The sequence below is a fragment of the Sus scrofa genome, chromosome 6, assembly GCF_054392235.1.
Source record: "Sus scrofa isolate SSC_HxYL_T2T_F1_AM1 chromosome 6, Sscrofa_HxYL_maternal_Yorkshire_Landrace_v2.0, whole genome shotgun sequence".
Taxonomy (NCBI): Eukaryota; Metazoa; Chordata; class Mammalia; order Artiodactyla; family Suidae; genus Sus; species Sus scrofa.
In genome coordinates, this window is record NC_139388.1 from 77,125,162 (window position 1) to 77,147,638 (window position 22,477).

At 54.3% G+C, this 22,477-nt stretch overlaps 1 protein-coding gene across 1 annotated transcript in view; it reads right to left on the minus strand.

Annotated features, from left to right (window-relative positions):
• DHRS3 (dehydrogenase/reductase 3) overlaps nt 1-20,592 on the minus strand; it is a 43,107-nt gene extending 22,515 nt beyond the window's left edge. Inside the window, exon 1 of the mRNA XM_021095382.2 lies at nt 19,450-20,592. Coding sequence (XP_020951041.1) covers nt 19,450-19,644 — 195 coding nt within the window. The 5' untranslated portion in view covers nt 19,645-20,592. The remainder of the gene's footprint in view (nt 1-19,449) is intronic.
• Nucleotides 20,593-22,477: the final 1,885 nt, after the last annotated feature.

The window sequence follows — 22,477 nt, forward strand, 5'->3', positions numbered from 1 at the left end:
TGTGGCAAGTCCCAGGTATGGGGAAAGCGAGAGATCCTGACTTCTATCCGCAGGTCCCTTCAGCTTCCAGAACACTCGGCTTAAGCAGAGGGAGGGGCGGGGCCCGGAAAGAGTTCCAGGTGGCAAGGGCCGGCTGGGCAGGAAGAGGGTGCCTGGATGCGGGCCGAGCAGGCCAGCTACCCACCTAGCGCGCCGGGGTAAACACACCAGTTTCCAATAACAAAGTGGCGGGCCAACCCCGCCCGCTCGGGGCCGGGAGGCGGGTCCGCGCTCACATGATGGGGTGAGGGGGTGGCAGGAGGAGCCGCCGCCGGGGAAACCTCAACGGATCTGGCAGGAGGCTCCAGGAAGTCCTTCTGAAAGTGGGCCCAGGGACGGGCGGAGGGTGGGGGCCCGCGGGGGTCCCGGGGGGGGGGTGGGGCGGGGCCGGGCTGGAGTCCTGGGTGGGGATTGGGCTGGGCTCCCATTTGGCGGATGGGGAAGGGCTGGAAGGGGTGGGGGGGGGCGGGGGGGAGGTCGATGGGGAGGGGGTGGGGCGGGGCTGTGTCCCGGAGGTGCCGGGTCAAGAGGGCTGTCGCGTGGAGGTTCCGGGCTCAGGTCGGGGGTCGTGGGGTGAAGACGAGTGACGGATTGGGGGGTGGGGTCGGGGACTCGGCAGGGGCAGGGGGCAGTGGAGAAAATGGGGTCCGGGCGTGGATGGGAAGGGGGTGGGCTGGGGGCGGGACGCGGATGGGGCGGGGGCCAGGTTGGGGTCCGGCGCCGGTGGCGGGGTGCGGAAAGGGTCCCCTCCCGCGGCAGGGACCGCCCGCGCTTCCTCCCTGCAGCGGCCGGGCGGTAAACAAACGCCGTGATGTCACCCGCGCCGCTGACCTGCGGCTGAACCCGGAGCTGTAAATGAGATGCAAGGTGCCAGCAGCCTCCAGGCCGCGCGGCCTGCGAGCCACACACGCTCCTCCGCGCCGGCCCGAGGTTACCCCAGCTGCGCACACGGACAGGATGCTGCAAACGCCACAAGACATTGCAACACGCAGCCAGTCTGCTGGCCGCAGCGTGAACCTTCCCGCCGCCTCCTCCGCCGCCCCCTGGGCAGGCACCGGCCCAGCTGGAGCGCGGCCTCCCTCCTCCGGAGCATCCCTGGGGGCTGGCAGCTTCCACTCCTCAGGCGTCAGCCTCTCCCCTAGGCACCCATCCCCTGCCTCCCCAGGGGGCCTCCGGACCCTAGAGCTGAGTGTTCTGGGTCAGATTTGGGCTTTCCGCCCAACAGATTGGGGAAGTGCCTGCCTTTGCTCTCGGCTTTCTGGGAAGCTCGTTCTTCTTCTGCGAAGCCTGGGCGCTGGAGGCCCTTTTAAGCAGATGTCAAAGTGTCCCATGGCTGCCCACCAGCCACTCCCCTACTTCACAGGGCAGGGGGCCACCGTGTCTTCCAGAGAGCTCCCAGCGCGGCCCTGGACTGCATGCATCCCCTTGGCAACCGCAGGCTCTGAAGTGCCCTTGGGAATGGAAATCAGCCTGGCTGGGCCAGGCAGGCCAGCACCCTGCTCTGGAGTTGATTTGCTGTGTGACTTTTGAATGAGTCACTTGGCATCTCTGAGCCTCAACATCTCCCACTTGGGGAAGTGGGGAGGGTTGAAACTGGCCTCCTTCGCTGGTGAGGGGAAGGTCAAAAGTGCAAGGAACCCTCATGGGGCTGCCAGCGTTGGTTAGAAGCCTCAGGTGCAGGGCCTGGCCTGGTGAGAACTTGGAGCTGCTCAGAGAATTCAGGGCCAGCCCTCTCCTCACTCCTTTTCCCCCAAACTCAGCCCTCAGCCTTTACTTCCCACCCCGAACTGCCCAGGGAGGCCCCCTACTGGCTCCCCTACTTGGACCCCACTAACTCAAGTCCTTTTAGCAAGTGGGGGGGTGTCTTTAAAAAACACCCCAAGAATGCAGCAGGGCCCAGCTAAACCAGAGCTGCTTCCAGCTTCCCTTTCACTGAAGTTGATATTTAAGCCTCTCTCCCTCACGTCATCCTGTCTTCGTTTTATTTTATTTTTGCTTTTTAGGGCTGCACCCGTGGCATATGGAGGTTCCCAGGCTAGGGGTCCAATCGGAGCTACAGCTGCTGGCCTACACCACAGCCACAGCAACGCCGGATCTGAGCCACGTCTGCAACCTACACCACAACTCATGGCAATGCCGGATCCTTAACCCACTGAGCAAGGCCAGGGATCGAACCTGCATCCTTGTGGATACTAGTCGGGCTCGTTTCTGCTGAGCCACAATGGGAACGTCCACCCTGTTTTATTTTATAGAAATTTGTCATTATCTGAAATTGTAATAGTTATTTGTTTGTTGTTTCCTGTCTGTCTCCCTCCCCCAGTGCAACGACACCCTAGAAATGCAGGCTCACTATGAGTTCCCAGCACCTGGCTTGATAATCAGTCGCCTCGTGCGTTATGTGCACGAATGAGTGAAATCATGTTGCCTCCCCTGCAAAACGGGCAGGGGAGGGGACCTTGGGAGGGATGAAGTTGACAACCCAGGCAGTATGGCTTCCATGAGGACCAGCCACATCATTTGTGAGGCCCTGTGTGAAAGGAAAAGGTGTGGCTGCCAGTTGAATAATTATTGAGGACTTCAAGATGGCAACGGCAGGGCATTAACAAGTGTAGGAACTTTCTGAGCAAGGGTCATGTGGGACAGCTTGGGTCCCACACCTAGATGGAGAGTGGCGGGCAGGGGAGACCAAATGCCAAGTCTCAGGCCTTCCGCGCCTTCCTGGACAGCAGGAAACGAGATCCAGCAGAGGCGTTCCTGCTGCAGAATGGGCATCACATCCCAAACAGACAGCTGCCAACAGCCAGTTAATGGAGGGCTGCCTGGGGACCCACTGGACACATGCAAAAAAGCCAAGGCAGCAATTCAGAGGTATCGTAGATTTAGGTAACAAAATAACAGTCATCGCCGGGGTTAGTGGTTATTCAGGAGTTTTCTAAGGTGCTACAGTGAGGCCCACAACCCCTTAGCTTCACATCCAAAATCCAGAAAGCTCTGTAATCCTTTTTCCACCCTTCAATTGACCCATGCACATAGGCAAGTCCTCAGGGGCTGTGGACCTGAGCTGTTTGCCCATTTTAGAGATGAGGCACTGAGGTCCTAGGGGTGTCAAGGGTACCGCAGGGGGGCCGCTGAGCTGGGACCCCCAACCCCGGCAACACTTCTGAGAGCTGCTGGGGTAGAGGTGAGGCTATAGCTGTTGTTTGGGGTAAAGAAAGACAGCCTTTTAATCAGGGTAACTAGCATCTCCTTCCCACCCCGAACTGAAGCTCTAGGCCCTTGAGCTGGTGTGTCCCAGGGAGGCCTTCAGCTAATTAAGTGTTATTTATGGACCAACCTCCCCAGGACAAGCTTTAAATTACTTGCAGGCTGTGCCAAGGCAACTATCCTACAGGCTATTAATTAGGAATCGGTTGAATCTCTGCTGGACGAAGGTCAAACGCTATGGAGTTGACCCTTCTGGCTGGCTGGCGTCGCACTATCAGCCTGGGGATCTGGGCCCGGAGGGCCGGGGGGCTCAGGGGAAGTGACAGGACATTGCAACAGGAAATGACCTGGTCAGCACATCCTGCAAAGGCCAGGATGCTGAGAGCAAACCCACATGAGCCTCGGCCCAGGAAGCCAGGCGAGGCGGGGTTTCCCTTTCACACCAGCCCGGCAGAAAGTTGATTTCGGGGTCCTCTGAGAGTGACCCAACTGTCCAACATCAGAGAGGCCTGAGGGAAATTCAGGCTTCCCTCAAGTCTGGTCAAGCATCCTGGGGGAACCTTCTGAGGTGCCTCCTCAGCGTTCTTCGAATCAGGTCCGAACTCCACCCCTCGGCTGCCAAGCTCCCACCACTCTCCCCTCGAACCTCTGCTCTAGGCTAGATTTGCTCTTCCCCTCTGCCTGGACTGCAGCCTCCATGTCATCCTTGATGTGTCTGTCACCTTGGACCCTAGTCGTAGCCATTGCCAGCCTTCCTTCCCCGGAAGCCAGGCTGCCCGGATTCAAATCCCAAGACCGTGTGTCCTGGTAGGCGAGTATCTAACTGTTCTGAGCCTTAGTTTTTTCTCTCTCTCTCTTTTTTTGGCTACACCCTTTGGTACATGAAGGCTCCTGGGCCAGGGATAGAACCTACACCGCAGCAGTGACTGGAGTCACTGCAGTGACAACGCTGGATCCTTAACCTGTTGCACCACAAGGGAACTCCTTAGTTTTCTCTCTTTTTCTGCCACGTCAGAGGCATATGGTAGTTGCCAGGCTGGATATTGAACCCACGCCTCTGCAGAGATTATTAACCCACTGCAGTGAGGCATGAACTCCCAGTTTTCTAATTTTTATTTTTATTTATGTATGTATTTATTTATTTATTTTTGTCTTTTGAGGGTTGCACTCACAGCATATGGAGGTTCCCAGGCTAGAGGCTGAATCAGAGCCGTAGCTGCTGGCCTATGCCACAGCCACAGCAACGCAGGATCCGAGACGCATCTGCGACCTACACCACACTCACAGCAACGCCAGATCCTTAACTCACGGAGTGAGGCCGGGGATCGAACCCGAAACCTCATGGTTACTAGTCGGGTTCATGAACAACTGAGCCACGATGGGAACTCCCAGTTTTCTCATTTTAAAAGTGGGGACAGTCCTGGTGTTTCCCTCATTGGGTTGCTCTCAGGAGTAACTCAGATTGTCCCTGGAAATCACTTACTCTGTAGGAAGAGCTTTATTCACAGCAATGGCACAGCAATGGCTCGGACCCCACCCTGTGCTCACAACTGCTTCCCACCACAGTTTGCTCCATCAAAGTACCGTAGTGTCACTGAGTCACATGCCACAGTGTCACCGAGAGTCACAGGTCCATTTTCCTAGCCAGATCGAGGATGGGACCCGGAACCCTGTGTATTTTTTCCCTGCAATGCCACCTGGTCCCCGTGACCTAGGAGAGGCCCCCTGCACGCCCCTCCCTGCTGTCAAATCTACCGCTATGAGAAGGCTTTGGGGAGGACCCCGTGTTTCTGTGGAGCAGCTGCCAACCCAGTGCGGGGTCAATTAAGGTCCCCTGTTGCTGTTTCCTCTCCAAGGACAAACCCTTCAGAGGACGCTCTACTGCCTGAGGCTCTGTGGCAGGGACTATGACATCTTCCATGCCTGGTGACTCTGAGTGGCATTTGAAACAGAGTTTTGCATTCAGGTGGTGCTCAGGGCAGATCCAACCAGCATTTTCTGAGCCCCTGGCCAGCATGTTTGATAGTCTGGAATCCTCCCAATGGCCCTGGGAGGTTGGGAGCAGCACTGTCACGTGAGAAATGAGAGATCGAGGCTCAGAGAGTGTGACCAGCAGAAGGATGGCCTCCCCCCACGACGCCCATGTCCTAATGCCCAGGACCTGTGACTCTATTAACATACGTGGGAAAGGTGGACTTAAGGCTGCAGATGGCATTACATTTGCTAATCAACCGACTTTAAAAGAGAAAGATTGACACGTGCACCCGCATGTTCATTGAAGCTCTATTCGCAACAGCCAAGACATGGAAACAACCCAAATGTCCATCAACAGATGACTGGGTTAGGAAGATGGGGTATATACACACAATGGACTACTACTCAGCCATAAAAAAGAACAAACTAATGCCATTTGCAGCAACATGGATGGAACTAGAGACTCTCATCCTGAGGGAAGTAAGTCAGAAAGAGAAAGACACATACCATCTGATATCACTTATACCTGGCATCTAATATACAGCACAAAGGAACCTTTCCACAGAAAAGAAAATTATGGACTTGGAGAATAAATTTGTGGTTGCCAAGGGCGGGGGAGTGGGATGGATGGGGAGCTTGGGGTTAATAGATGCAGACTACTGCCTTTGGAATGGATTAGCAGTGAGATCCTGCTGTGTAGCACTGAGAACTATGTCTAGTCACTTCTGATGGAGCCTGATCATGGGAGAAACAAGAATGTATACATGTATGTGTAACTGGGTCCCCTTGCTGTACAGTAGAAAAAAAATGTATTGGGGAAATAACAATAACAAAATTAAAAAATAAAAATAAAAGAGAAAGATTATCTGGGTGAGCCCAGTGTAATAATGAGGGGCCTGAGAAGTGGCAGAAGGAGACACGAGAGAGGGAGAGGGAACCACAGAAGCCGGGTCAGCATCACTTAAAACAAACCCTCTGTCATAAAGACATGCCCCAGGAGCTTGAGTAGAGAGTGCAGGAGCGGGGTCGCAGCGGAAGGTCAAAACGATCCCTAGCCTCACTGGCAAGGCCAGGACTCCCCGTGCATTATCTCATGGAACCCTCACTTTACAGATGAGGAACTCGAGGTTCAGAGAGGTCTAGTAACTTGCTCAGGGACACTCAGTAAGTGAGTGGGAGGGCCAGCATAAGAACTTTAGTTCGTTGACTCCCAAGCTCAAAGTCTGAAACACTGCTCTATACTGGCTCCTTGAGAAAAAACAAAACAAAACAAAAAGCCCAGGTGCGCAGGTGCGTGTGCACACACACACCCCCCCCTTGCAAAAAGAAGGCTCAAGAGGTGGCCCCCAAAGCAGGAGTGTGGGTCAGCCAGCGGAGGAGGCGTGAGCCCTGAGGGCACATGGCATTCCCTGCCCACACTGCCACGTGCCCCTGGCCAACCAGGAGGACTGCCACCCCCTCTGCTGTGGGGTCAGAGGGAAGGGGCTTGGAGATCTGAGGCGAGCCTGCCCCTTTGCCAAGTGAGACATGGACATGGCATGTGGGAGCCAAGGGTGGCCTGACTCCACGTGACTGTGTCTGGCAGGACTGCCTGCCTGCAGGAAGGTCACGCTGCCCTCTGTGGTCACGCTGGCCTCAGTTCCCCATGATGACCTGCAGCGGGGTCTGTGAGAGGTCAGGGTATGCTGGGCTGGCCAGCTGGATTCGAATGCATCCGCCAGGTCCTGGGAGTTCTAATGGGACCCAGAGACGCTATGTCCCACCTTGGAAGGACTTGGTATCGGCTTCCTCTGCCGACCCTCCTGCAGCCAGAAAGGAGGGAGGCTGGCCTCTCACACCGGCAGCACCACTGTGAACAGTGATCTAGCAAACAGGCTTCCTCTACTCCCCTATGCAGGGGGCTTAAATCTTCTAGAAGAGGTTACAGTCTGCTGACAACCTGCTGACAACCTGCTAGACCACTTTGAGTGGCTCCTCGTGTTACCTCTTTGAAGTACAAGCTCTCTGAGGGCAGAGCAGTTTCAGCTCAAGCCTGAAAAGTCCATTCTGTCCTTTAGCTCGTGTCAGTAAATGACCTGATAAGGTCTGCAGAACTAGATGTAGGAGAACTGGCTAACAGGCAGGCCTGGATCTCCTGGAAGTTTCTGCCTGAGATGACAGAGAACTGGATCCATCCTTCCACAAGGAGGAATAATAAACTTTTGCTCCTGACCCCCTTGCTCCTGGTAACAGCAGCCCAGTGTCAACTTTCACACACTGTGGCTTGGCCTGCGGAGACAGGCTTGAGACCCACAGCGGGCCAGCCAATCACTGAGCCAGGGATTGCTTTGGCCCAACCCAGTCACAGCCAGAGGCACCATTTGAGCCCTGAGTGCCAGCTGGAGTTAGATCCATCCAGGACTTCCTGGTCACCCAAGTCCATAAACCAGGCTAAAGGACCCTCCGGACTCACTGCCAGGAAAGCTGTGTTTAAAGCAGTTTGATCCATTTAGACTCCTGGCTGCTAGAAGCCCGTGCCGCGCTGACTCTGCTAGGGGCTGTCAACGTGATCTAGTCTGTTCTGTAGAATGATTAACTGAGAGGCAACGAAACTCAGTGGTTCAAGGGTCGATGCCCTGGGTTCAAATCCCACTTGGTCACTCAGGAGCTGGGTGATCTTGGGTATTGACCCTCAGAATCTTGACAGGTGAAAAAGAGGCTGGTAATAGTACCCCTGCTGGAGCCCACTTGTGGGGAGTAAATGACTTTATGACACATCAAGTGCGGGCACACAGTAGGTGCTCAGGAGACACAGGCTCTAACTAGTTAAGATGGGTCGGTCATGCCTTTGCTCAGGCACCTAACGGTTATTAAGTGCCTACCGTGTGCCAGATACTGTGCCACATGCCTGGGACACTTGGTGAGTCCGAGGACGTGTTCCCTGCCTCCCAAGGACCTCACAGTCTTTTGGAGGAGGCACATGGCAACGAGCAGCCACAAGCATGGGGAGTTGCCATGGTAACCCATGACTTTGGCCTCACCACAGCCCAACCCTGACCAGTTGAGCTACTTGGATGCAGAGATGAAAATGACTCATGGGGACACTGGGTGGCTGTCAGGGGAGTGGGCAGCCAGGACCAGAGCAGAGGCCCGGCCCTCCACCAGCCTCTGTGCCTCCTCTGGACAAAGGCCTGCATCGGACCAGCCCCTGTCCGCCAGGCTCTGAGCCCTCCCTGTTGGGGGAGTGATTCCTGCTCACTGATTTCTAGAAAGAGTCAAGAGCTAACATTCTCAAGGGCTTCTGTGGCAGGGACAAATTCACCTCTTCCTGCGGAATCCCGGAACCAGGCTGAGTCTGGCCAGAGGGTTCTTAGCCTCTTGTCCTTGTGCCCAGCAGAGCACCCGGTCCGATAAACACCAGGTGCAGAGCTGAGGCTGGGGGGTGTCCACTGTACCCTTTGCTCCCACCCTGACTGGCGGGAACCATCGTTTCTTGCAAATGCTCTCCTGCTGAATTGGGTTTACACAGGTTATTTCCTGGGATGTCCATCCCCTCATTTTTTTCAGATGGGGGAACCCCAGAGAGATCCTTACTTGTCCAAGGTCACACGGCCGGTTGCTGGGAAGCCTCCTAGGACTGGGGGATTAGGAGCTGGCTCCCAGCAGCCCTGGCTGGCATTAGGAACTGCAGGAGTGCTCTGACCAGTGGGCTGGCCTCTACTATATGAAAGAGCTCAGTGGCCGTGACACTGCCCATGGCCAGCCCTTGGCTCTGGGGCTGGAGTGGCCAAGTCGCATTCTCCCAGGGCTGGGAGCTGAATTTGGGCTGGGTTCCCTTTCGGAGGCTGTCTCAGTCCTGGTTGAGTAATTAGGGCTGTCAGCTCCTGGGTTCCCTGGTGGTGGCTGAGGGTTGGAGTGGAGGTGGGGGTCAGGGTTGGGGGGGCCTCTCCCGAGGGGCAAAGGCACAAGCTTCCTCATATTGGGGTAAAGAGCCAAAAGCTGAGAACCCCGTAAGATGACATTCGGCAGATCCAAGTAAGGTGAGCGGCTGGACAGAGGTGAGTGGCTAGAGGGGCCCCCTGTGTTGTAAAGGAATGAAATACAACTGTGCTGTTTTCCTGCTTATCAGTGAGTTGTTATTTCCTAGAACAGTTACTTTCAGGCCTTTTTTTCCTTCTTTTTAAGGTAATGACATTCTTTCAAAATGTACACAAACATCCTACAGGGAATGCTAAGCTCCAAGACATCAGTGAACCTGATCTGGTTAAACAGAGGAGAAGGGCCCTCGGAACCCAACCTACCCCACCTCCCATAGGGTCCCACCATCTTGGAACCCCTCAGATACTCTGGAACCCAGTTTGAGAACTTGGCCCTAGAACTTCAACTGGTGGGGCTTTCAGGGCTCAGACGGGCCAGAGATCTGTAAGAAGAAGGACATGCCCACAGGAGACAGTTCTCTATAAACACCTACCAGGAGTAGGTTTCAGTGTGGACAAAATAATCATATGGTTCATTGATCAAACTGCTGTTCCAGCCCTTTCCCTGCAAAGCCATTGCAAAGGGAATTCAAGGTTGAATTCCCCAAAGCAGGACATGGCTGATGGAGTCTGGAAGGCTTGGGCCTGGTGGCCTTTGCCAGGCTGACTCTCATTGGCATGAAGTATCACAGGCCACAAATCTGTACTGTGCACCCTGGTTTGGCTGTAGCTTTGGGTCGCAGGACACCAGAGTCCCCTGCCTCTGACATAAGCATCAGTCCTAGGACTGAATCTGAGACTGAAGGAGTCAGATGGTTTTGATTGCATCTAGTCTAAAGCTTCTTAACCTGGTGTCTATGACAGGCATCGAGGGACAGGGGTCCAAGGACCCCTTGAAAATTTAAAAATGTTTCTCGTTGTGCATTCTTCTGAGACAGAGTTTATCCTTTCTTCAGATCCTCAAAGGGCTCCACAACCAGCAAAATACGAAGACTTCCTGCAAACCCTTCAGTTGCCACCTCCTTCGAGAAGCCATCTAAGATTTCCGTAACCTAACAGGGATCCCTCTCTTCTCCGCGTTATCAAAGCTCCCAGTCACCTGGGAGGGGGAGGATCCAGCTTGGTGACCTGAGGTTTAGCTGGCAGGAGCCGCCACTCACTCCTGCCTCCAAGCTGGCTCCACGCTAGAGGGGCCTCCCTGTGTTGTAAATGAATGAAATACAACTGTGCTGTTTTCCTGCTTATCAGTGAGCTGTTCAAAGCAAACCCTGATAACCAATGACTACCTTATTCCTTTGGCAAGTATCCCACTCATTGTATGCAAACACTGCTGCTGGTGCTTAAAAAATGTTTGGGGGAAGGCAAACTTAACTACATCCTGTTGACTCTTATCAACCTTTTTTCCAGAACCCTCTGTGTACTAAGTAGTCCCCATTACTAAACAGCTTGTATCTTGACCTCTCCATAACCCCAACTGGGGGAGGCCAGGCCAGGCTGAGATTAAGTGACCCAGGGAAAAAGGATTTTGTTTTGAAGTTAAAATCCTGGGTTCAAAATCGGCTTTAGGCCAAGCATTCTGGGCAACGCACTTCACTTGTGTCTTAGATTTGGGCTGCTGGGAGTTCCCTGGTGGCCTAGGGGTTTAAGGATCTGGCGTTATCACTGCTGGGGCTCTTGTCATTGATGCGGGGCAGGTTTGATCCTGGGGCTGGGAACTTCCACATACCTTGAGAGTGGCAAAAAAAAAAAACAAAAAAAAAAAACAAAAAAAAAACCCAAACCAAAACACGAAAGAAAGAATGAAAGAAAAAAAGAAACAGTCTACTGATCACCACTATGGAAAATAGTATGGAAGTTTCTCAAAAAATTAAAAATAGAACTACCATGTGACCCAGCAAGTCCACTCCTGTGCATGGATCCAAAAAAAAAAAAAACCCCAAAACACTAATGTGAAAAGGTACACGCACCCCAATGTTCATAGCAGTATTATTTATAATTGCCAAGACACGGCAGCAACCTGAGTATCCGTCCACAGAGGAATGGTTAAAGATGTAACACACACACACACACACACACACACACACCAGAATACTACTCAGCCAGAAAAGAAAGTGACATTTTGCCTTTTGCAGCAACATGGATGGGCTTGGAGGGCATTACGCCAAGTGCACTGAATCAGACAGAGAAAGACAAATACTACCTATGTATGTGGAATCTAAAAAAATACAGCAAACTAGTGAATGTAGCAAAAAAAAGAAGCAGACTCACAGATATAGAGAACCAACTAGTGCTTTTATCTGTTGGGTGGAGGGGCTATACAGGGGCTGGGGAGTGGGAGGCACACACTACTGGGTGTGAGACTGGCTCGAGGATGTGCGGGGAATAGAGCCAATATTTTGTCATCACTGTTAATGGAAATTGACCTTTAAAAATTATATAAAGATTTTAAAAATTTTTAATGGGAAAAAAAAAAGAAATGGGCTGCTGATCGTACCCCCCTCTGGGCCTGGGCACGACGATGAGTATGAGAAAGCACCGTACAGTCCTGAAGGTACCACAGTCACGTGGGGTATGGACCACAGTCCCCTGTTGTATGAGGAGCCCAAGGAAGCCATGAGCATCCAGCTGGGGTCTAAGTAACTAGTGACATTCAGGGTGAAGGATGTGAACATGGGCCTGGCCCTCACCCTCCCTCCTCCTCCTCCTTCTCTCCCTGGTGCCTTAAAAAAAAACCAGGACAAAGGAATAGCCCAGCCGCTGAAGGACACCCTGAGGTCAGGCTGAAACATTTTAAGTGTTGGCTGTTTGATGCTGGTGGCGTATCTTCCTCCTGACCCCTGACCTCGTCCGGGTCACGGTCCTTGCGGTCATCCCTTTGCTCATCATGATTCACAGAATCTAAAGGTTGGAAGGGACCCAACCTCGCCTGAGGCAGGAAGCCACAGCCCCGTCACTGCAGCCCTGCTCTGCAGAAAGCTCCAGAGGGTGGTAAGACGACGTTGGTACTGATCCCTATAACCTGGTGTGGTCCTTCCACCCCACCTGGAAGGCAATGTCTCCAGCCCCCGAAGGGGTCCACCAAACGCTCACGGGTCTGCCACCGAACCTAAGTCATGGCTTCTTGTCCTTGTCCTTTGGGGCCTACACCCTGGATGCCCTCCAGTTACTCAAGGACCCACTCAAAGTGTTGACCGATACTGACCACAACGCTCCAGAGGTCCTTCCACCAAGTAGGACAGAAAAGCATTCCTTTCACTCTGGGCACCAATACAGTTCCTTTTTTTTTTTTTTTTCTTTTTAGAGGAGTTCATTTTTGTTGCCATTAAAGTCATCTCCCTGGAGCCAACTCCCGTCCAAAGCGTCAGGGACTTTATCTGGAGTCGGTCATCACACCGGGTCCTAAGTGCCACCAGAGAAAACCTTGTGATGCCCTGAGGCTGTTCCAGGCCTCGCTTGCTGAACTGATGAAGGCATCTGGCCTAGCCACCATTACCCCGGAACTGTGTCACCCTGGAACTGGCTGTCATTTTTCACCCAAGGCGTCAGCAAGAGCAGATCACGACTTGGGGAGCACGGGTCTCTCCAGTTGACTCTGAAGCCTGGGTCCCGGACGACTCGCACCCACCCCTCCAGGGCCACACCAGTTTACCCAGATCCCCCTTCGACCCACACACTTCCACTGGACTGTAAAGACACCAGAGGGGACTGGCAGCATCTTCTAAAACCCACGTGCAGAGCTGAGAGCAGGCCCCGAGCTTTGGGATGCTCTCAGAAGACGGCCCAGCCAGTCTGGCGCCCTGTACTCAGGGGAGCCTCTCCTGCCCCTGGCCTGACACCCCTACTGTCTTCCCATCACAGCAGCCAGGTGACCCTGCCAAGACTTAAGTTAGATCATATCCTTTCCAGCCTCAGAACCCTCTAACAGCTCAAAGCCAAAGCCAGTTCTAGAGACTATTGGGTCCTACCTGCCCGACCCTGCTCCCCCCACCCATCGCAGGCACAGCACTCCTGCCCCTTGCATCACTCACCCCCACCCCCACCCGCTGCCCTCTTCCTCTTGGCCCTGGCTCACTCTGCTCCAGCCACGCTGACCTCCTGGTGGTTCCTCAAGCATCCCGACTACGCCCTCTCCTCAGAGCCCCTCACTCTTCCGGCTGCTTGGACCACTGCTCCCTGCATTCCTACCAGGTCCTCTCCTGTCCCCTGGCTTGTTTGCTCCTTAGCACTTACTGCAATCGAACGGGCTCTTTTCTATATCCTGTTTATTATCTGTCTACCCCACCAAACTGTCAGCTCTACATGGGGTGGGGACTTCTGCCTTCTTTGCTCACCACTGTATCGCCCCTGTGCCTAGAACTGTGCCGGCACACAGAGAGTGTGCCGCAGATTTGAATGAAGGAACGAATGAATGAGTCCCACCAAGCACTCATTTGCTAAACTGTTGTGGTATCTGGCGCTCTTTTTGGAGAATCCAGAACTCTTGAGATGTCACTCGTTTTAAGGGACCTCACGCATCTCTCAGCTGATGAACGTGCCTTGAGGAAGGCTGGTGTCTAAACAGATCTGCTTGTCTTCTTTTCGTTTGGATTCAACTCTTTTCTGACCTTTGTGGTTCACCTGAATAATGCGTTTCCCTTTCAACTCTCTTATCCACGATATCAGCCTTATACACCTGGCGTGTCTTTTCGGTGGTGTCCTCTGAAGGCATCAAGAAGAACCTCCCCTTACAAAGGGGAAGGTGTGGCTGTGCTTCTGCAGGAGGATACAGAACAAGCTCGGTCGGAATCTTTCCTGCACAGGCGCCCAGAACCAAGAGGGATTCTGACAGTGGCATGTTGGGTTAAGGCTTCCAGGGACAAGCTGCAGTGGTTGGAACCACCAGATCTCTTTTCCTGGGGGATGGGAGGGAGGGCTGACGCCTCCCTTCTTAACAATAGGGCTGAGATCCTCTTCTCAAAATGATGAGAATCATTTTCTCAACAAGTCACAGGCTGGAGACAAAACAGAGAAAGCAATTCTCTTGATAAAGGGATCATACGGGCTCTGTGTGGGAATAAACCGACGAACAGTCCTGCAAAGCAGACAGAGCAAAAGAGCCTGGAGTCCACACAAGAATGAGCCGACTGGCAGGTAGAGAGACGATGGGCTTCCTGACTCAGGCTCAGTACTTCTAGATCTCGGGAGCCTTCTCAGGTTTGGGGATAAAAACCGGAAGTCCCCCTGGACATGCTAGCTGGGAAACGTGGGACTCTCGTCCCCTTGAAAGCTACAGGTTGAAGACACCAACATCTCCTGCAGCAGCTGAAATAAATCCATGGCCGTCAGCTACCTGGTGGCAGGAGGTGGGGAGGAAGCTGTTAGAAACGGGCCTGGGGCCTCCTCTGGACTGAAGGCACGTTTTCCGGCTCCAGGCTGCCTCTTGTTGGTTCAGCGGGATCTGCTGTGCAGCAAGAAAGTCTGAGACCTGCAGCGATGAGGACCAAATTTTTTTTTTTTTTTTTTTTTTTGACAGCAGTCACCTTCTCCCAAGGCAGAGAGCTTGGCACTCGGTTGCTGTCCTGGGATGGCTGAGCCATGATATGAGAATTTTAGAGCAGGCCAGCATCCTAGGGATCCTTCTGCCCCTCCCGCTTTCTGGGTGTGGTTCTTCGTGGCAGCCTGGAGAAGGGGCAGGGTCCTGGCGAAGTCAGGTCTGGAACCCAGGTGAACCAGGCCACAGGGGGTATGGCCCCAGATGTGCGGGGCTTTGTTCCCCCGGGGAAGGGGGGGCGGCAGTAAAAGGGCGGTGTCTGTCTACTCAGGAGACAGCCCCAACCATAAAGCCCATTGTCGGAAACCCAAGGACCGGAGGCTGCCAGCTGAGACTTTTCCTAGAAGCCACAGGCAGGACAGGTAGCCTACCTTCTTGCTCCCAGGCTGCTTCACATGGGAATCTGGTAGTTTTCCGAGAAATTCCCAGCAACGGCTACAGTCAGGGTGGGGTTGGAGGAGGGGAGCCGCTGCTGCCTCCCGTGCCACCCCGGCTTCGTGACTTTCATCAGACATGAGTTGTTTAGCAGCTCTTTGGGCCTGATGAGTCTCTGAACCCCAAAGTTACCTGTCTAGACCCTTCTCCCTTCTTCCTCCTTTTTCCTGTTCTCCTCAGTACTGACCTAACTCAGAGTCTGAGATATAAACCACTTATCTCCCCTGACCCCCAACCCACTCTACATCATTTCCGTTCTCTGCTGTCTGCCTCCCTTCCCCAGTGGCAGATGGGCACGTTGGTGGTTTCTCCCCCTTGGGTTGCCCGTCTCCCATCCCTTCTGGATGAAATGCTTGGCCCTCCTCAAGGCTCACTCAAATGCCACATCCTTCATGAAGCCTTCCGTGCACCTTGGGATAGCTAAATAGCTCTGGGCTGCTTCTGTGTAGCACCCCTCCCCGCCCCCCCACCCAATTCATATCTACCTGGAACCTCAGAATGGAACCTTACTTGGAAATAGGGTCTTTGGAGACGTAATTAGTTGAGGATTTCAAGATGAGGTCCCACTGGATTTAATGTCTGCCCTAAATCCAATGACTGGTGTCCTTATAAGAAGCTAAGAGGCTGCAGAGACACAGAGAGACAGAGATGACAGGCCCATGAAGATGGAGGCAGGGCATAGAGTGATGGAGTGATGCTGCTGTGAGCCAAGGAACACCCACCAGGAGTCCCAGAAGCTGGAAGAGGCCAGAAAGGAGTCTCCCCAAGAGTTTTGGGGAAACTATCAACACCTGATTTCAAATTTCTGGCCTCCAGAACTGTGAGAGGATCCATTTCTATTGTTTTGAGCCATCAGGTTAGTGGTAATTTGTTATGGCGGCCGGCGGAAACGAATACACATAATAACAGTAATTTGTGCCCTGACTGTAAGCACCCAGCCGTGTCTCTGCACCTCCTTCGTCTTTGTTGTACTCACCCCCGTTCCAGGCCCAGAGTTGCATCAAACACCTGTCAGGTACCTGGGGCAAGTTTCCCAGACTGGGTCTTTCAGAAATGGTTGTCAAGGGATCGTTAAGCCCCTGACGGCCCCAGTGCCAGGGATGTAAGGATATGGAATTTGCTGACCAGATAGGATGCAGCATAGGACGACACATCTCCACAAGGGGTTAATTCCTGGTGAGCTGCTTGAGGAACAAGGCTACAGCCCCACAGACGGTAAGTCCACTAACAGCAAAGCAGGTGCACCTCTGAGCCAGCTTGCATACCAGCTCCCTGAAATGCATCCTGAATTCCAGCTCTACCCCGCCTCCACGTAGAGGTGTGTGGCCCCTGGTGTGTCGCCCCTGCCTCCAAGGGCTCTGTGGTCATGGTCCCGGGCTCTAGGCTAGCCGCTGGCCTCCTACTGGACCAGAAGCTGGAACAGCCACTGCAAATACTTCCAAACAAACAGTGCACATCTCTCCTCCGGGGTACTCCTGCTCAAACCATGTCAAGGTCAAGGACCGGAGGCTGGGCCTGCCACTCACCGGCCAGGAGTCTAGCTGGGAAGAGGAGTGGGCCCAAGCTCTCTGAATGCTTTCTGGAAGGAATTCCAGGAGGACTTAGAAAATAAAAAGAAGAACCAACTACCCAGCAAGAGCCTTCCCCTTAGAGACCCTGACCATGACTGGCCCTGCCAGGTTAGCCTCATACATGGGTTGGGGAGGTGGTTAAGCAGAGTGAGAAACTGCCAACTCCTGGAGCCTTGGTGCCCCTTTGAGAAAAACCCTCATTTGGGTCACCTTTGCAGCCTAAGGTGCACCACGGCCCATAAATACGGCCAAATCCTGTTTGCCGCAAGGTGGTTATGGGAAAGTAGATTCTCTCTCCCCCCAAAAGTAAACGGACTTCTTTCGGATGTGCCAGCTGTTGCAGAGACTCTGGTTCTCCTCCCCTCTTTCTTTTTAGGGGGTCTTTCCGCTCGGGTCCAATCCCACCCCAGTCAGAGGCAGCCTCTCCCTCCACCAAGGAGAGGAAGAGTTTCCTTGGGGGTCCACGGAGGTGGCCCATCTCACATTGTTGTGGGCTGTGGGGGGGGTGTCACGCTCTGCAGCTCTCTCTCCCCAGCTGCTCCAGGACCACCAGAGCCCACCATTCACACAACCCCCTCCCTTCAGGTCCCCACTCCACAACACGTGGCCTTTTGTCCCCAAGCCCACAGGCCTCCAAATGCTCCCTCCCAGCTCTGGGGGGTTGTCCTAGGACTCTCTCTCCCTGGGCTCCAGAAGGACCTGGGCAGGAAGCTTTGATTCCAAATTCCCCACCCTGACTGTGAGCGGAAAGCTCATTAAAAAAGTAGCTCCAGTAATTGGTCAGATAATTACAATTTATAGGGAGCGCGACTGGTCCTCCTGATTGGTCCAAGGGATGAACCCATGGTGAGCAGCACTGGAAGTTTCACAGGCCCCGTGGATCCTGTTTCCTGACCTGATAGCAATTTCAGACATATTTCTCATTGGCCCTGAGTTTATCTGGATGAGGCTATCCCTTCCAAGTGAGATGGGACATGGTGCCCCGAGTATGGACCTGCAGGGTGTCACTGTCCACTCTTCTAACCCCTCCCCCCTCCCGCAATACCTTATTCTTCTTTCAATTTAGGCTTGTGGATAGTCAGTCAAGTTTTTCTAGATTGACTGAAAAGAGTTCTTCATATGCCTACTGCAGCCAGTGAAAGAGCAGTGAAAAGAGACCCAGGACTTGGGCCAGCTGGAAGAGTTGGAAGAAAGTTTCTGTGGGATGCAGACAGCTAAGGAATGACAATGACATGCGACTGTCCCAAACCCTACATCCCCTCTGCAGGCAAGGACATCCCCCCCCCACCATGGGGCATCGCCTCGAGGAAACGAAACTGCCAAGAACCACTTTTTACTTCTCCTTTTTCGGTGTGTCCAAGGGTTAAAAACAGTTCCGAACTTCCCTTCCAACTGCAAGGTCAAGCAGCTGTCCAAACCACCCAAGGAGAAGCAGGAGCCGGGGATGGCCGACCCCAGCAAGCTTAGCCTTGACAGCCCCCTACCCCTCCCCAGCGGCCGGGCCCCGGGGAAGGAAGAGTTAATCGGCAATCGGCTTTGGCCGATAGTTCAGGCTCCAAAGTTCAGTCCCAGTCAGAGCCACCCCGGAGGAATTGTAAATCTCAGGGCAGCATTTAACAAAACAAAAGCAACCTGGAATTACATGCAGGTTTGGTTTTCTACAGTACATATTTACTTAATCCCCTAGGTATGTGGCTCCGTGTCAGATCAGCTGGCTCTGCCGGCCCCCCCTCGCCCCGACCTCGCTCAAAACAGTTTAAATTTCAAACTAATTCCCTGTTTTTGCTCTTCCTCTTCACAGGGCTGGCTGGAGACAGCCCAGCCTGCTGGCCTCAAATCTCTCTCTCTAATGCTCTAGTCACTGGGTGAGTCAGCCCGACTTGGGTAGGAGTTGGGTGACAGCTGGCTCACCCTCCCCACTCACAGGCACCAGGTCTGGGAAAACCGGAGGAAGAGCTTCTGGGACTACCAAAAAGTGAAAGGCGGCGCTTGGGTGTTGTGGGCGTCGGGGGGCTCACCACGGGGTCACCCGCCCCCCCTTTAAAGGGAAGAGATCCTCTTTGAGGCTGGATTTGGGGTAGGGGGCAGAGGCAGCATTGAAATGAGAACAAGGGCTCTTTATCATCAGCTGGTCACCCCTGTCCCTTCTTTCCAGATTTCCAAACACCTGGGCTTCCGAAGTGCCTATCAGCTTAGGCTAGACCATCCAACACTGCTTCCCCCTTTTCAAACCCAAATCAAGTAGCCCCACTCTTCCAGCCTCCAGAGCTGCAGCCGCCCAGGTTGGGGCTGGGAAGCGAGCTGCCAAGGAAAATACGAAGCACCAGCTCGCAGGCGGCTCTCTGCTCTACCCAGGAGCGCACACACCCTGCATTCACCAGCGTGGCGGTAAAAGAGGGAAAGGCGAGAGGGAAAACACACCACCTTCCTTCGGGAGGGAGGAATGTGGGAAACGGGTGAGTCGGCTAAGTTTCGAAGCAGGGCTGAACAGCCAGCTACAGAGCCCAAAGGAGCTGGTCAGCTCCGGACCTGCCAAAAAAGACTGGCTGGTGCCCCGGGAAATGTACAAGGTGAAACTGACTAGCTCAGCACTCGCGGGTGGCGCAGAAAAGTAGGGTGGCCGGCGACTTTCAGACCCTGCTCCCTGGTTCTGGCAGCGGCGGCAGGTGGGCGCACCCCCTACCCCCGAGGTCGCCCTCGCCTTCAGCCCCCACCCCCTGGAGTTGCGGTGCCCCGGTACCTTTCTGGCGCCGCGTTCTGCGAACTCCCTAGCGAGCTGGCGCCCGATGCCTCTCCCGCCGCCGGTGATGAGGACGTTTTCCCGCGACAGGTCCCGCAGCTTGGCGGGCAGCACCAGTCCGATGGCAGCTTTCACCACCAGATAGATCATCTGCAGAGGGAACACTACCAACGCTCCCAGCCATTTCCACACCATCCTCCGCGCCGCGGAGCCGGGCAGGGGTGGGGGGGCGAAACTCCCCGGACCGAACAAAATAGGACTTAAAAAAGAAAATACCCCCCCAACAATAATAAATAAACCAAATAAGGGGGAAGAGAGGCGTCCCACCTGGCCACTCTAGAAATCACCTCTTCCCAAATGCAAAGCAAGCATCGGGTGGGAAAAGGGGAAAAAAAAAAAAAAAAGAGAGAGAGAGAGAGAGAGAGAAAGAGATAAATCCTCGGGAGGAGAAAAAGCGTCTCAGAAGGTTGGGACAGTAAGAGAGGTGGAGGGGAAGCCGGAGGTGGAAAGTTCTAACAAGAACTTTCTTGCCCCAGCAGCCGTTTCGGCTGGGGAATTCTCAGGTAATGTTTACAGGCTGACAGAGGAGTTTAGGCAGGGAAGGAAAAAAAAAAAAAAAAAAAAGCACCAACCACACGCGCGCACCCTGCTACAGTCCCGCGGTTTCAAAGTGCAAGACTAAAAAAAAAAAAAAAAAAAAAAAAAAGAGCTGTTTCCAAATTGCAGCGCCCCCCACCCCTTCTTCAGGGGAAAAAACAGTGTGTGTGCTGGGGGGCGAGGGGGGGGGAAGTGCTTGTAGCTCCCAATTTCAGTCCGCAAAAGTCTCCCGTCTCATTGCTATTCTTGGGCTCAGGAAATTGCTTAAAAGCGATCTGATTGCCAGCAACGTGCAGGAGAAGTGGGGGGTCCGGGTGTCAGTTTCTTTACGTGCATGGCTCGCCCTCGCGCGCGCTCGCTCTCTCCGGCTCCCTCCCTCCCTCTCTCTTCCAGCGGAGCCTGGGAGTTGCCGCTCGATCCGGCTCCCTCTCTCTCCCTTGTAAGCATTTATTGCCTTCTTTTTGTCCTTTCCAACTTGGAGAGGGCCCGGGTGCGGAGCGCGCGTGGATCGGACTCCCTCTTCTCCGGCGCCTTATCCATTCGCTCCCGGGGCAGCCGCGGAGAGGAGCAAGAGGGCGCCCCCCCCCCATTTTTTTAAATACTCCATTAAGTCTGATTGACAGTTAAAGTTGTTCAGAGGCTTCACTACCGTTCCTGTGAGTGGCTGCCGCGGGCTCCCCTCCCCCTACGCAGTCTCGGGGCGCGCGCGCGGGCGCGCACTCGGGCTCGCTCCGACTCGCGCTCTCCCCCGGCCGGCTCCCCGTCTCTGCAGGCCAGGGCTTGCCAGCAGTGTCCCTGAGGGCTCGCCGCCGCAACTCACACGCCGGAACCGACTCCTGCGAGCCGGCTCCCTCCTTGAGACATTCCTCCCTGCCTGGGATGCGATCTCCCCAAACAGAGGCGCCCGCAGGCCAGGTGACCCCCTCTGCGTGCCGGGCAGGCCCAGAGGAGCTCGCGCTCGCCTCAAGCCATCAGGTCGCCCAGGGTTTATTTCAGATCCTTTGGCCATCCCCTGCTTCCAGGTAGGACCAGGAAGCCACTTCCGACCTTTGCCCAGAGGCCTCCTGTCTTAACTTTAGAGTGCACTTTCTAAACATGCCCCGAGTTGTTCAAGTAGCTGGGGTGGGGGGGAGCAGCTGGGGAGTAGGGTTTTGCTTTGAGGGGCAGGGGGTGGGCAGGGTAAAGGAACCTCTGCCCCCAAGGTGCCAATAAAATCCCTGAAAGATTAGCTGGGAGCGTATTTATTGCTCATCTGGGCTAGAATTACCTTGACTGACAGCAATTTCCTTAATAACAAAGGCCTGTAAACAAAATGTGCTAAACCAGTGCCCCCTGTGCTGTGCAGGCAGAAACTCCTCTCTTTGGGGCACCCACCTTGGCACCTCCTGTTTTCCCCCCAAACAAGAAGGTCTCCCCTGTTGGGGCTGGGCCCGCTGGAGTGTGTGTGTGTGTTGGGGGGACCTGACTCTATTTAGAGTTGTCTGTTGCAGGAAGTCTGGGAGGTGAGTCACTAAAAAGCAGTCCCAGCTAAAAGTGCTGATGGGACTTGCCTCCTGCTGCCCCTGATGTCCCAGGCCAGGAGGAGAGAGGGTGGGCCAGGCAGGTGCCCTGTAATCTGGGGCAGCCCTTCTCCAGCAAGAGGCTTGTTCAGACGCGGAGTGCTGGGCCTCACTGTGCCCCAGACGTTCTGATTCAGCAGTGCTGGGTGTGCTGGAATCAGTGCTCTGCCTGCACGATTTGCTGAGCATCTGGTGAGAAAGGTTTATTTGGGGGAGGGGGTGGCTGGGGTTTACCTCCTCCCTGGGCTGCAAAGACCCTTTAGTTCGCAGGCCTGGTGTGAGGGGGGGTGTTCTACAGGCCGGATCATCCTTCCGGGTGAATTGGGAAAATCGTTATCTGGACCACTGGAAGAGCTAGAAGGGTTTGGGAGAGGGGCTGGATGAGAAACTGAGGGCTTAGATTCTGAAATTTAATCTTCCCACTGACCTGAAAGGGGTATCATTAACCCCATCTGCCAGGTAGTGTGGGAGGGAGGGATCCAAGTCCAGACCGGATTCCTCTTCCCACCCCACCCCACTCGGGACCCTCCTGCCTCCCTTCTCCTGCCTCCATGCAAGCCTCCAAAAGTAGGACCGAAAGGCAGGCCATGAGCTTCACAGACTCAGGCCACTGCTAAAGGCTAAACGCAGGACTCTGTCAAAATGATGGCCTCCTCCCACTTTGGAGGCCTGTAAAATGGGAAAAAAAAAAAAAAAAAAATCCCAACCCTGGGGAGACAGGCTCTTCCCAGCCAGTAGTGGCTGGTGTCTGCCCCCACCTCCGCTGCCTAGAAGACCACTGGTCGAGTCTGGAGCCGGAACCCCTGCGCTCAGCCTATTCTCATATGTTATCCTCGCCGCCGCCTAGTGGTCTGGATGCGACACGGCGCCTC